Source organism: Haematobia irritans, chromosome 4 (assembly GCF_050003625.1).
Source record: "Haematobia irritans isolate KBUSLIRL chromosome 4, ASM5000362v1, whole genome shotgun sequence".
Lineage (NCBI taxonomy): Eukaryota > Metazoa > Arthropoda > Insecta > Diptera > Muscidae > Haematobia > Haematobia irritans.
The window spans coordinates 218105942-218120154 of NC_134400.1; the positions used below are offsets into that span (position 1 = coordinate 218105942).

Below are 14213 nucleotides of genomic sequence, written 5' to 3' on the forward strand. Positions count from 1 at the left end.
TCATTAGGTTTATTTCGGTAGTGAAAGCGTTAAAGGTAAGATACCACCACTATTTTTTTGTAGAAAAAATGTACTGTGCAGATGTTCTTTTTTACCATTTTGCATATTATATATATTCACCCAGAGAAGGAAAATGATCACCTCAAAAATGTTTTAAGAGCAAAATGTTATTTTTGAGAGGTGACCATGTAACATGGTTTTCGCAACCATGTTATTTTCTCGGAAATCATGTATCTGATTTCGGTAAGCAGGTTATACTTGACGAGAAAATAACATTTTAGTTACAAACATGTTACATGGTCACCATACAAAAATAACATTTTGCTCTTGAAACCTGTTTGAGGTGATCATGTTCCTTCTCTGCGTGTTTTTTGGAGGAATCGGTGGTAATGTGCTTCATTCGCTAACATATAGTAAAAACTCCTTTGACATAATGTATCATTCGTCCAATTTGTCCAACATGTCTCATATGCCCATTCACCATGAAGAAAATCCCTTAGAGTTTCTATTCACGAAACCAAAATTATCAGAAAGATGTGACTCTTCGTCCCAAAGAAAAGCATGAGTAGATGGGTATGTGGACGACCATAATTGTCTTCAGGGCTTTCTTTGTCGTATGCTGGATGGTATTCACACCAAACAGTAGCAGCAATTCTATGGTGTGAAATGCCCTTTCTGAATGGCTGAACTCATTGCGGTTAGTGTCTTCATGGCAATAGCACTTATTTGGCATAATCTGTGAAGCGGAACATTTTTGAAAGACTTTTTAATATTTGTAAGAATGATTATTTTGTTATAAAATACAGACTCAGTCCAAATGGCCAGTGAGAAAGAACTAAAGACTGATTGGGCCAACATATGCGGCAATACATAGGAGCTACTTGAAATCAAAAATTGGGGTTAAACTTTATATGAATTAGCCACCGTGGTGCAATGGTTAGCATGCCCGTCTTGCATACACAAAGTCGTGGTTTCGATTCCTGCTTCGACCGAACACCAAAAAGTTTCTCAGAGAGAAGTTCACCAATGTGGTATCACAATGGACTGAATTGTCTAAGTGAGCCTGATACATCGGGCTGCCACCTAATCTAACCTAACCTAGGGTTTATTTTCATAATGGAAACGGGCCCCAAAAATAAAATTAAGTTACTCCTCAAAATATTAAAAATATAGTGTTGTTTTATATATAATGGGCTGTGGAACTACTTCATATAGGTTTTGGGAATCATTTTCATGGGATTTATATTCATAGCGCCTCTGACAATAGCTGATATCTTCTCTAGTATCTTTTCATTTCAAATACTAGAAGTAGACAGTAGGGATTGGTGTTAAAACTGTTTGATAAAATTTTTAATATTTTTTGTCATTGGGAAGCATTTGGCAGCACTGTCGGAAACTATTTATCTCTCATCTTATGGTGGAGGGTATGCCAAACCAAAAATACTCAATACCGCACATAACCTTATAACCATTCCATTGCTTCTCCAAAAACAGGTAGATTATAAGCATCATCTAGGAATTTCCCAAGACTCTCCCTTTTCAGTCCACTGCTAGACTAAGATGAATAGCCAAGTATTTTGAATAGTTTTAAGAAGTTTACATTGAAAAGATGAAAACGTAAACCACAAAATCCAATATGAATACACAGCTCTGAGGAAGATACTCCATCATGAAGACTCACTATTAACAGAACGTACAAATAGAGCAAAAGATTGAATAGTTTGCTCAGAGGAAATGAAAAATACAAATGTGAAGCTATTAATATAACTTCACATTTTGTTCTTTGCCAAAAATATTTTTAGTCGCCAAAGCGTCAACAATTATCCAGAGTGAATGAGTAGCAAAATAAATAAAGAAGAATTGAAGTCGAAGGACCATGGCATTCGAAGGTCCATCATCATACACAGGGAGAAAATAAATAAGGTGATGAAAGTATGGCAAGTAAAATATGTTTTTTTATACACCAATGTTCGAATATCCAGACTACATGCTGGCTGGTATGTATTGCAACCAAAGGCCTGCACAAACCTATTCGAAGTAATCGATGTTCTCGTGAAGGCAATACACTCCACGAATACTTCGATTAATGAATAGAACAGAAACACTGTAAAGCGATTACAGTGTCAAGCATTGCAGAGCCATCACATTCAAAAGGAATCGTTGCACAGTTCTTTTCAATATTTTGGTTCTGTTGTAATCGTCACGATACGAGTAAAACATAATATTTTTAATGAAGGTTGAATACTTTGCCTTAGCAAAGACGAAACTTCGTATGTGACACGAAGTAACTATCAACCGAAAAATAAACACAATCGTCGATCAGTTGATTGACAGAAGTCAGTGAATGCAGGCTGTGAGCGGGTCTGTGCTTTTTATTATATGTGCCAACAACAAACAAAATAGGAATGGAGTGTGTGTAGCATACTCTTATAGTTGTGAGAACGAAATAACTTCATCTACACAACAATGGAAATTATAAAACGAATGGAATTGGAATTCCGATTACATTCGAATACTTCAGAACATTGTTTGGTGCTTGCTTTACTGGGTTCTATTTGTTTTGGTTCACAATGTGCAAGGTTTATATTTTACTCGTTTGAGAAATGGACAGTAGATAGGGTCGCGAAAAAAGTTCATGCAGTCACCCCCTAGTTTTGTAGCATATTTGAAGACAATTTCAGAACACAAACTTTTTTTTTCCGTGCACCCTACGACCCCCCGAAATGCAATTTACTGTACTGTGTCGTCATTTGAAGTCCGATCGAAAAGAAACGCATATCGTTGTTCATGGTTGATCAGGGGCTATATTTCGTGCATTGGTCATTTTTGACTCCGACGTCAAATTAGATTTTTAATTTTTTTATTTCGCTTCGTATACCCCTATGATGCCCATTTCTTATAACCATTATAAAGATCTTATCAAAATATGAAACTTTTGCTTTGGAAGTATTTAATTATATTCATAAACAAAAAAGTTACAGAGATTTTAAAAAGTCAATAGGTCACCCTACACCATCAAATAGCTTTTGCTGTGTTGTCATGATATCCGATCGAAACCACATGCACATCGTTATTCACATCTACGAAATTAATTTGAAAGGTATTTAATATACACAAACCGTTATCTGTAAATTTCTAACCGTATCATTGTATACATACTCGTTGTGTGCACTACGGCATTTTCTGCGTTATGCAAAGTTCTTGTGTTTTTGCTTGAACAACTTGAGAGCCTACTGTTTTAAAATCTAACAATCAATCTAACAATAAAAGTAAGTGGTAACGGAATTGTGGAAAATTACGAAGATCGTTATGCTGCTTACACATTGGTTAAATTTCTGCCTTTCAACATCTGACTACGCCGTATTTTTTTTTTGCGTTTTCTTGTCATCTTCACAATGGTGAGCAATGTTGTCACATGAGTAAATACTTTAAACAAGAAAATATTAGATTAGATTTGTATTTGATTTGAGTACATTTCATGTTTATTAATTGTACAATTTTATTATGCGGCTAACAACTTTTTAGAATTAATTTATAACAAATCCTGTCTAGAATCAAGTTTACTATGTTCTTGGCGACTTTTAATTTTGGATATTATATAACCCAATCGTTTATCGTCTGTAACATGACTAGTAGATTCATTTTTAACCTGCTTTCTTTAAATATAAAAGGAATTCAATAACTTGATGATTTGTTGGTAATTTAGTTTTGTCGATAACCCGAGCTTCGAATTTCATTTTGTTTTCACTTTTTTCAAATACTATCAACAGCCTTCTCTCACAAAAATATGGACAGACTTAAGAAATCATGTAGCGAAAGTGTTTGTTAGATTTTTTGCTAGAACAATTTGAGAGCCTACTGTTCTCAAATTGTTCTAGCAAAAACACATGCACTTTGCATAACGCAGAAAATGCCGTAGTGCACACAACGAGTATGTATACAATGATACGGTTAGAAATTTACAGATAAACAGTTTGTGTGTATTAAATACCTTTCAAATTAATTTCGTAGATGTGAATAACGATGTGCATGTGGTTTCGATCGGATATCATGACAACACAGCAAAAGCTATTTGATGGTGTAGGGTGACCTATTGACTTTTTAAAATCTCTGTAACTTTTTTGTTTATGAATATAATTAAATACTTCCAAAGCAAAAGTTTCATATTTTGATAAGATCTTTATAAAGGTTATAAGAAATGGGCATCATAGGGGTATACGAAGCGAAATAAAAAAATTAAAAATCAAATTTGACGTCGGAGTCAAAAATGACCAATGCACGAAATATAGCCCCTGATCAACCATGAACAACGATATGCGTTTCTTTTCGATCGGACTTCAAATGACGACACAGCACAGTAAATTGTATTTCGGGGGGTCGTAGGGTGCACGGAAAAAAAAGTTTTCGTGTTCTGAAATTGTCTTCAAATATGCTACAAAACTGGGGGGTGACTGCATCAACTTTTTTTTTTGCTTAGGCCGTTACCCTACCTAATGGACAGTGAAGTAACTACTCGAATTGTGTGGCGTGTGCTTCAAGTAATTGCTTGTGTATTCATTGCAGAGGTTTGATTGCAACCAACTTTAGGTTGCTATCATTTCTACGTGTGTAACATAAACACAACCATAGCGAGGTGAATTTCTGGGTTTTTCTCGATTTTAAAAAAACCGGACCATTTTCCAAAATCGGTGGACGGTGTGTTCTAAAACCAATAACTGGTTCAACTGGTTTGCATAAAAAACCTATTTTTGAAAGAAAATCTATGAGATTTTTACGAAAACAGACAATCGGTGTAAGAAGATAAACCGCTCCACCTGTTTTTATCACTTTACTAACGATGTCTCGCCAAATTAAAGTCTATTCTAATCCCTTAGCGGAAAATTGGATAGTACTACTATTGCTTACCAAATAGTTTAAGGCATTGTTATTGCTTTAGTCACCGATGCACAATAAAAAGTTAGACTGGAAAGTGCAAAGAGTTACTTCATATACCCTCCACCATAGGATGGGTACATATTAACTTTGTCATTCCGTTTGTAACACATCGAAATATTGCTCTAGGTTAGGTGGCAGCCCGGTGTATCAGGCTCACTTAGACTATTCAGCCCATTGTGATACCACATTGGTGAACTTCTCTCTTATCACTGAGTGCTACCCGATTCCGTGTTAAGCTCAATGACAAGGGACCTCCTTTTTATAGCCGAGTCCGAACGGCGTTCCACATTGCAGTGAAACCACTTAGAGAAGCTTTGAAACCCTCAGAAATGTCACCAGTATTACTGAGGTGGGATAAACCACCGCTGAAAATATTTTTGGTCTTCAGTCGAAGTAGGAATCGAACCCACGACTCTGTCTATGCAAGGCGAGCATGCTAACCATTGCACCACGGTGGCTCCCTCTATTGCTCTAAGACCCCATAAAGTATATATATTCTGGATCGTGGTGCAATTCTGAGTCGATCTAAGTATGTCCGTCCGTCCGTCCCTCTGTTGAAATCACGCTAACTTCCGAACAAAACAAGCTATCGACTTGAAATTTGGCACAAGTAGTTGTTATTGATGTAGGTCGGATAGTATTGAAAATTGTCCACTTTTACGTATAGCCCCCATATAAAGGGTGGTTAAAATTTCAAGGGCCGATGTTGATTTTGAATAAAACACAAACTATTTAGGAAATTATTGTAATTTTATTTTATTATGATATATTGGTATTACTCAATTATGCATGGAACAAAATATCGGCCAAATGGGCGCCGCGACCTCGGTGGAACACCTTCATCCGATGGTGCAAATTTTCGATGACGCTGAGGCATAATGGATGTTCTATGCCGTTAATGTGCCGAATTATCTCATCCTTTAGCTCTTGAATTGTTGCTGGCTTATCGACGTACACCTTTTCTTTCAAATAACCCCAAAGAAAAAGTCCAACGGTGTCAAATCGCATGATCTTGGCGGCCAATTGTCATCGCCATTACGTGAGATAACACGGCCAATGAATTTGTTGCGCAAAAGAGCCATTGTTTCGTTAGCTGTGTGGCAAGTGGCACCGTCCTGCTGAAACCACATATCGTCCACATCCATATCTTCCAATTCGGGCCATAAAAGTTCGTTATCATCTCACGATAGCGAACACCATGCACAGTAACTGCCTGACCGGCTTCATTTTGGAAAAAATACGTCCCGATGATGCCGCCAGCCCATAAACCGCACCAAACAGTCTCTCTTTGTGGGTGCATTGGTTTTTCGACAATCACTCTTGGATTCTCATTCGCCCAAATGCGGCAATTCTGTTTATTGACGAATCCACTGAGGTGAAAATGTGTCTCATCACTGAAGATGATTTTCTTCGAAAATTGATCATCCACTGTTGCCATTTCTTGGAACCATTTAACACGTTGTTGGATTGTGTATTTCTCTATGGTTCAAATTGAGTAAGTGGAGATATGTCAGATAAAATTCGGAAAAAACTTGGCGTATAGGTGTGGTTTACATTCAACATCGGCCCTTACAATTTAACCACCTTTATAAACGGACCCTCAGATTTGGTCCATATCGGTTCATATTTATATATAGCCCCCATATAAACCGTTCTCCAGATTTGACCTCCGGAGCCTCTTGGAGGAGCAAAATTAATCCGATCCGGTTCAAATTTGGAACGTGGTGTTAGTATATGCCCGCTAACAACCATACCAAAATTGGTCCATATCGGTCTATAGTTATATATAGCCGATCTCTAATCACACAAAAATTGGTCCATATCGGTTCATAATCATGGTTGCCACTCGAGCCAAAAATCATCTACCAAAATTGTATTTCTATGGAAAATTTTGTCAAAATTTTATTTCTATAGAAAATTTTGCCAAAATTTTATTTCAACAACAATGCTTAAAGAACAAAACCAACGATAACAAAACAAAACAAATGGAAAAAGAAGAGGAGGCACGCTCAAAATAAACCCAGCCATGTGAATTCAAATCGATGATTTGACAGTGGCATAGGAAAAGAGATATGTTTGTTTCGAGTTTATTTCGGCATAAGCCGGCTATCAATGTAAAACCTTTTTTCGGAGGGTTCAAGTGTGGTTTTTGTTGGGTTTAATAAACTGCCTGAATTTATTCTGATAATTGGTTGATAGTTTTGCTGCAAGTAGAGGATGCTGATGAGGAATGTGGTAATTCCGAAACGTGCGTCCATCCAACCATCTTGCAGTCTATAGGGCTTTGCCCAAATAAATTTGACAAACATTCTTTTCTTCTGTTGGTTAAGCTACTCTTGTAGTTTAGTCAATGTATGGTTTTAAGCTGAAATAAAAAAAAAAAAACAACAAATTTTATTTCTATAGAAAATTTTGTCAAAATTTTATTTCTATAGAAAATTTAGTTAAAATTTCATTTCTATAGAAAATTTTGTCAAAACTTTATTTCTATAAAAAATTTTGTCAAAATTTTATTTCCATAGAAAATTTTGTTAAAATTTTATTTCTATAGAAAATTTTGTTAAAATTTCATTTCTATAGAAAATTTTGTCAAAACTTTATTTCTATAGAAAATTTTGTCAAAATTTTATTTCTATAGAAAGTTTTGTGAAAATTTTATTTCTATAGAAAATTTTGTCAAACCGAATTATATACGTATTTAATCGGTCTTTTTTTGATTTAATATACACCACTTATGAACTTACATACAATATAGAGGTTTTAAGATACCTTATCATCGGCAAGAGTTACCACAACTTAAGTAATTCGATTGTGGGTGGCAGTGTTTAGAAGAAGTTTCTACGCAATCCATGGTGGAGGGTACATAAGCTTCGGCCTGACCGAACTTACGGCCGTATATACTTGTTTTAATTTCCACTACCACTCATCACGCATCAACCAAGAATGACTTAAAAGGGAGCTTCCTCGCTTCATTTCTAGCCACCAAAATCTTCTTTGGAGCCTGGAGCATTTTAGAGAGCAAGATTGCCACTAAGGCGACGCTTCTCCGGGCTTTCTATAGACCTTGTAAGGGCCATAATTCGTACCAAAGCTAATTCTAAACTGATTATAGAATTTAATATCATTTCCGAAATATTCAACCACACTGTACCAAAATTCATAGTAGTTTTTCAGCAATCAATCGGGTTGCACAAATCATCAAAAAATTCAATGAGTGGATTCAGAAGACTTATTTTAAACCACCCTAGCAAAAACTGGCTAAGTAGTTGAGTTCAACAATTGCTTACTTTGTGCATTAGTGCCACATCTCAGAACCCTATTTCTTTTCTGAGTGTACTCACTATTTGATATTCACACCGATTGTTTGTTTTGGCACACAAGTATCGACCTTTGAATTAAATCAACATTTGCTCTAAAGTCATTTTAATTTTTTTTCGAAATCAAATTGCAAAATATGGAAACACATATCGAAGAGCTCGAGTATAGCTTGGAAATACTTAGCCCCCAAACTGTTTGTCCTTTTGGTCTGAACGTATTGATCCCAGTGGATTTACTTTTGCTTTCTATCAGCCTATGTAAATGGCATTTGATGCATTCCTCTCTTGTCACCACATAAGGTTCTTCTCATCGTCAAATGTCCCCCCAAATGTCTGCAGTATGTATTGCTGACAGATCCATTGGTATGTTGCCCATTGATTGTCTTCCTAATAATGTTGTTGGGTTCATCTGTTGGTTCATTTATATTTCATATTTACGAACAATTTCCGCTTTGATTTAATGCTAATTAGGAGCAACGAAAGCCTTTTGGGGAGCTAAATGTTTTTAATTAACCCATATGAAGGGTTGAGTAGAAAAGCAGCATATACGATTTTTCATTCTAAGCTAATTAATTTTGTTTTTTAATATATTCTACTTTTGCAAAATTTAGTTTTTTTTTCAGAAACTCCCTGTTGTATTTGTTGGAATGATAAAGAAATTATACATAGATTTCGGTGAATGAAATTTGATTGTATACAGAGAGTCCATAGTAAAACTGATGACAAAATTATCGCATTTTGATGGCATAATAATTATTTTGTTCTATTTTTTTATTTAAACAGAAAAATGCAGATAAAAACAAGTATATATGGCCGTAAGATCGGCCAGGCCGAATCTTATGTACCCTCCACCATGGATTGCGTAGAAGCTTCTACTAATACCTGTAATCCACAATCAAATTACTTGGATTGTGGTAATACCAACCGACCTTAAACCTTCTAAACATCGTCTTCTAAATTGTAAGTTAGTCCATATGGGGTATATTAGACAAAAAAGGCCGATTAAATTCTTATATAACTCAGTTCTTAATCCGTATATAGAGGGGAGTCTATAAATAATTACGAACCGATATGAACTGTTGCGTGGTAATTAGATAGCCAGAAGTGATATATGTGGATCACTTTATGTGGGGGCTAAATACAATTATGAACTGATACACGCAAAATAATAATTCTTTCCTCCCAAACGAAATTTTAGACAAACAAAGTTCGTCTAAAATTTCTTCCAAAATCAATGACCCAAAACAGACCCGGCTATACTAAAGGGTGATACGGTCAAAATTTGGTCAATATCAACTTGACGTATTTCTTTCAATTTTTCAGAATGTTGCTCCTATTTTGATTTTGGAATTCACTCTTCAGTTGTCAAAATGCCGTCCAAGCAAGAAGAGCAGCGTATCAAAATTTTGCTCGCGCATCGCGAAAATCCGAGCTACTCGCACGCAAAGCGGGCAAAATCGCTAAAAGTTGCCAAATCAACCCTTACAAATGTAATTAAAGTGCTTGGGGAACGTTTGTCGACAGCCAGGAAGTCTGGATCGGTAGGAAATCGAAAACCGGAAGCCGCTGAGACGACAAAGAGAGTTGCCGGTAGTTTCAAGCGAAACCCTAACCTCTCTCTTCGATATGCCGCAAATAAGCTGGGTGTATCGTCTACAACCGTACATCGAGCCAAAAAACGAGCCGGAATATCGACTTACAAGAAGGTAGTGACTCCAAATCGCGATGATAAACAAAATACGACGGCCAAAGCGCGATCCCGGAGGCTGTACACGACGATGCTGACGAAACCTACGTCAAAGCCGACTACAAGCAGCTTCCGGGACAGGAGTTTTATACGGCAACAGGAAGAGGAAAGGTAGCAGATATTTTCAAGCACATAAATTTGTCGAAGTTCGCAAAGAAATATCTGGTTTGGCAAGCCATCTGTACCTGTGGCTTGAAAAGCAGCATTTTCATAGCTTCCGGGACTGTCAACCAAGAAATTTACGTGAAAGAGTGTTTGAATAAATGTCTGCTGCCTTTCCTGAAGAAACACGGATGTTTCGTACTGTTTTGGCCGGATTTGGCATCTTGCCATTACGGTAAAAAGGCCATGGAGTGGTACGCCACCAACAACGTGTAGGTGGTTCCCAAGGACAAGAACCCTCCCAACACGCCAGAGCTCCGCCCAATTGAGAAATACTGGGCTATTGTCAAGCGGAACCTAAAGAAGACCAAAAAAACTGCTAAGGACGAGCAGCAGTTCAAGGCAAACTGGCTTTCTGCGGCGAAGAAAGTGGACAAGGTGGCTGTACAAAATCTGATGGCAGGTGTCAAGTGTGAGGCCCGGCAATTCGGATTTGGAAAAGCGAAAGCCTAAATGAATATTTTTCCTGAATTTTATACTAATTGAACTTGAAAAAGAAATTTAATTTGATTTTTTAAATAAACGATTTCACCGATTTACACGCGTTTTCCCCTGACCAAATTTTGACCGTATCACCCTTTAACACCTTCCCAACACGGTTCGTCCGCTTCCGCTATTCGTTCGCTTCAGCAGTTCGTCCGCTTCCGCTTTTCGTTCGCTTCAGCGGTGCGGCTGCTTCCGCGGTTCGTCCGCTTCAGCGGTTCGGCTGCTTCCGCGATTCGTTCGCTTTAGCAGTTCGGCTGCTTCCGCGGTTCGTCCGCTTCAGCGATTCGTTCGTTTCAGCAGTTCGGCTGCTTCCGCGGTTCGTCCGCTTCAATCTAATGCTAGTATAGCCGAATCCCCTTTTTCCTTTTCCCTCTTATCGTTATAGTGACAGAACCGTCATCACCGCAGACGTACACCGTCGGCCTGACATCATCGTCTTCACCATACACGAACACCCGACACCATAGTCAACTTCGTATACGAACACCGTCGGCCCAATATCGTCGTATCCTGTCAATTCACCGACACCGTTCATCATCGTATCCAGTCAATTCACCGACACCGTTCATAATCGTATCCAGTCAATTCACCGACACCGTTCATCATCGTATCCAGTCGATTCACCAACACCGTTTCATCATCGTCATCAAGCAATATCGCCCATTCGTCAACCAGCACTGCCCGAATCTTCGCGATCGTCCGACCCAGCTCAGCCTACATTTCATTGTCGAAGCCCCACCAGTCGTCGCCGCCCACTCAGCCCACTCATTGCCTTTACCCAAAACTGTATTTTATATAAATAAGAATTGTTTATAAAACTCGCAAAAGAGTAAAAGTAGTGTGTTATTATTTAAGGTTTGTGGATTCTTAAAAGGTAATCCTGGACGGCTACTGGCCTACCTCAGCCCACGAAGAAAACCACGTTACAGAACTTCCAATTTGGTTTGTCATTACCGCAATTTCGTAAGCGGGTGCATCATCCTTCGCTTACCAAGTTGCACAGTAAGAGCTTTTTGTATTTTTTTTATCACTAGTTCTTACGAACAAACGATTTTTTGCGAAGATATATTAGTGAATATAAATTATTTTAATTCTTTTTTGTGTTCTCTTGTTTTGTAACATACAATGTTTAATTTAATACCTCTTGCGGCCAGCAACGCTGACCGCTCGCATCTAATGTAATTATAAGTTAGGAAGACTGTTAAAAAATTGTGTTAATTTCATGATTTTTAAAAGCCTTATTTTACCGCAATGTGGCAGTACTTTAGCGCCATTGTGGTTCTAATATTCGAAATTATTATGCATTCTGCATTCTTAAGCGCACTAAAGATGCTATGATTTCCTCATGTAAATTTATTGCATCTGAAAGCGCTGAAATTCATACAAAGAAGAAGCACATACAAGTGAGACACTTCCTTATAAGATCATCAGTGAATTCCTCGCAGAGGTAAATGCAAATTGACTTTGACTTCCCTTACAAAACTGCTGAAAATTCAACACGTTTTTTGCTGGGAAATTAAGTAACTACACAATTTTGAAATTTTCAATAATTAAACTCACCCTGGATCATTTGGCACCTCGGACGGTGATGCCAGTTCTTGTTGAGCAGTTGAAGATTGTTGTTCCATTTTCATGTCCATGGTGATGAGAATGATGAAGTCTAGTTCTTGTGCTGTGATATAGAAATAGAAACGAAGACTATGTGCGAATGACTGACGCTATACGATACAGGCTATAGATGCTCACTTAATTATTTCTTAAGGTATAGTTTTCTGTTTTAACAAAATTTATCACTTTTATTATTATTATTTTTTAATATTTTAATTATTAAATATATTTACTTTTTTATGTTAGTATTAAACTTTGCGCATATACAAAAAGGCAACACTTGATCACTAGAACTATTTTCTAAGGGTTGTCAACACATACAGACACACGCACATATACACGCTCTTTTGTACGATACTACAGCGGCACTTATACGAATACTTATTATCCACATACAGTAATTGAGATTTTCTTCACGATTTACTGAGAAAACGAGAGAGAGATAGAGAGAGAGAGGGACGCGAAGAGCTTAATAGCGTATAAGTAAAGCAACCAGAGTCTAAAGGCAAAAGCAAAGGCGTTTATCTTCTTACGGTTGTTATTTTAAACCGTTTTTTTATAGATGTTTGAAAAACTAGATTTGATTTTTTAGTTTTATTTCCCTGTTACCAGCCAGATGGTAATTTTAGACCGCACAAATTGTTTGACACTAATATTCATAAATTACAATTTTTATTATTATTATTTTTTTACAATATTTTGTTCATATATTTTCACTAATATAATTTGGCTCGTTTTATTTCCTTTTTCTATGTCGAGTGACCAAATGAACACACGTTTCACTTTAAGATATTAGAATAAATCTCCAAAAAACAAAATAAAACGAAATGCTTTCAAAGGTGGTGGAGAGTTATTTGAATCCGGTTTTTTTTCTTTCTTTCTTTCAAATACTTTTTACATCAAACACAAATTGAGAACTGCATATGCGGTTTCAATTAACCACTTTTATTAATAGCTTTTCTTATTGTTGTTATTATAAAGAAATAGATTTTTTCAATGTTGTTTTTATTTTATTGTTGTGTGGTGTATTGGATTTTTGTTTTTGTTTTTTTTTTTTAATTTTTTACTTGGCTATATAAGGCTTACTTTTGTTATTTTTGTAATTTGATTTTAGTTCTGGATCTTGGTGTTCGAATTATTATTATTATTGTTGCCGATATTATTGGTGTTGTTGTGATCTACCTTGAAGACACTAAAGACTACAACTACACAGCCTGAAAGTAAAAAAAATAGGAAAAGAAAAATTTTAGAATTCAATTTATATTATTTATAATAAAATTGTATATTAGTTATATTTCTCTCACTTTAGGTAAAATGCAAAGAAAATTGATTAGGTCAGAATACGAAGCTATTACATGTACATTATCTCTCATATCTCCAGAACACTGAAAAAAATATTTACTTGATATTAAAGATTAGGCAACCTCAATTTTAGGATGTGCAATTTACACACTAACAGGTTGGCTGATAAGTCCCCGGTCTAACAAAGAAAAACACATTTTTTGTCAAAATTCCTTTTTTATTATTCAACATAGTTCCCTTCAAGAGCGATACAATGATTATAACGACCTTCCAATTTTTTGATACCATTTTGGTAGTACTCCTTCGGTTTTAGACCTCAGTTTCAGCGATCACCTCTTCATTGCAGCCAAATGTTTTCCCTGCGAGCATCCTTTTGAGGTCTGAGAACAAGAAAAAGTCGCTGGGGGCCAGATCTGGAGAATACGGTGGGTGGGGAAGCAATTCGAAGCCCAATTCATGATTTTTTGCCATCGTTCTCAATGACTTGTGGCACGGTGCGTTGTCTTGGTGGAACAACACTTTTTTCTTTTTCATATGGGGCCGTTTTGCCGCGATTTCGACCTTCAAACGCTCCAATAACGCCATATAATAGTCACTGTTGATGGTTTTGCCCTTCTCAAGATAATCGATAAAAATTATTCCATGCGCATCCCAAA

The 14213-nt window shown here is 36.6% G+C and overlaps 1 protein-coding gene across 4 annotated transcripts in view; it reads right to left on the minus strand.

Annotated features, from left to right (window-relative positions):
• The window catches only part of LOC142234983 (RNA-binding protein Musashi homolog Rbp6), a 1501536-nt gene that overhangs the window by 1466655 nt on the left and 20668 nt on the right, over nt 1–14213 (minus strand). For all 4 annotated transcript variants that reach the window (XM_075306193.1, XM_075306192.1, XM_075306194.1 and 1 more), the window contains exon 2: nt 12208–13469. In XM_075306193.1, coding sequence (XP_075162308.1) covers nt 12208–12287 — 80 coding nt within the window. In that variant the 5' untranslated portion in view covers nt 12288–13469. The remainder of the gene's footprint in view (nt 1–12207; nt 13470–14213) is intronic.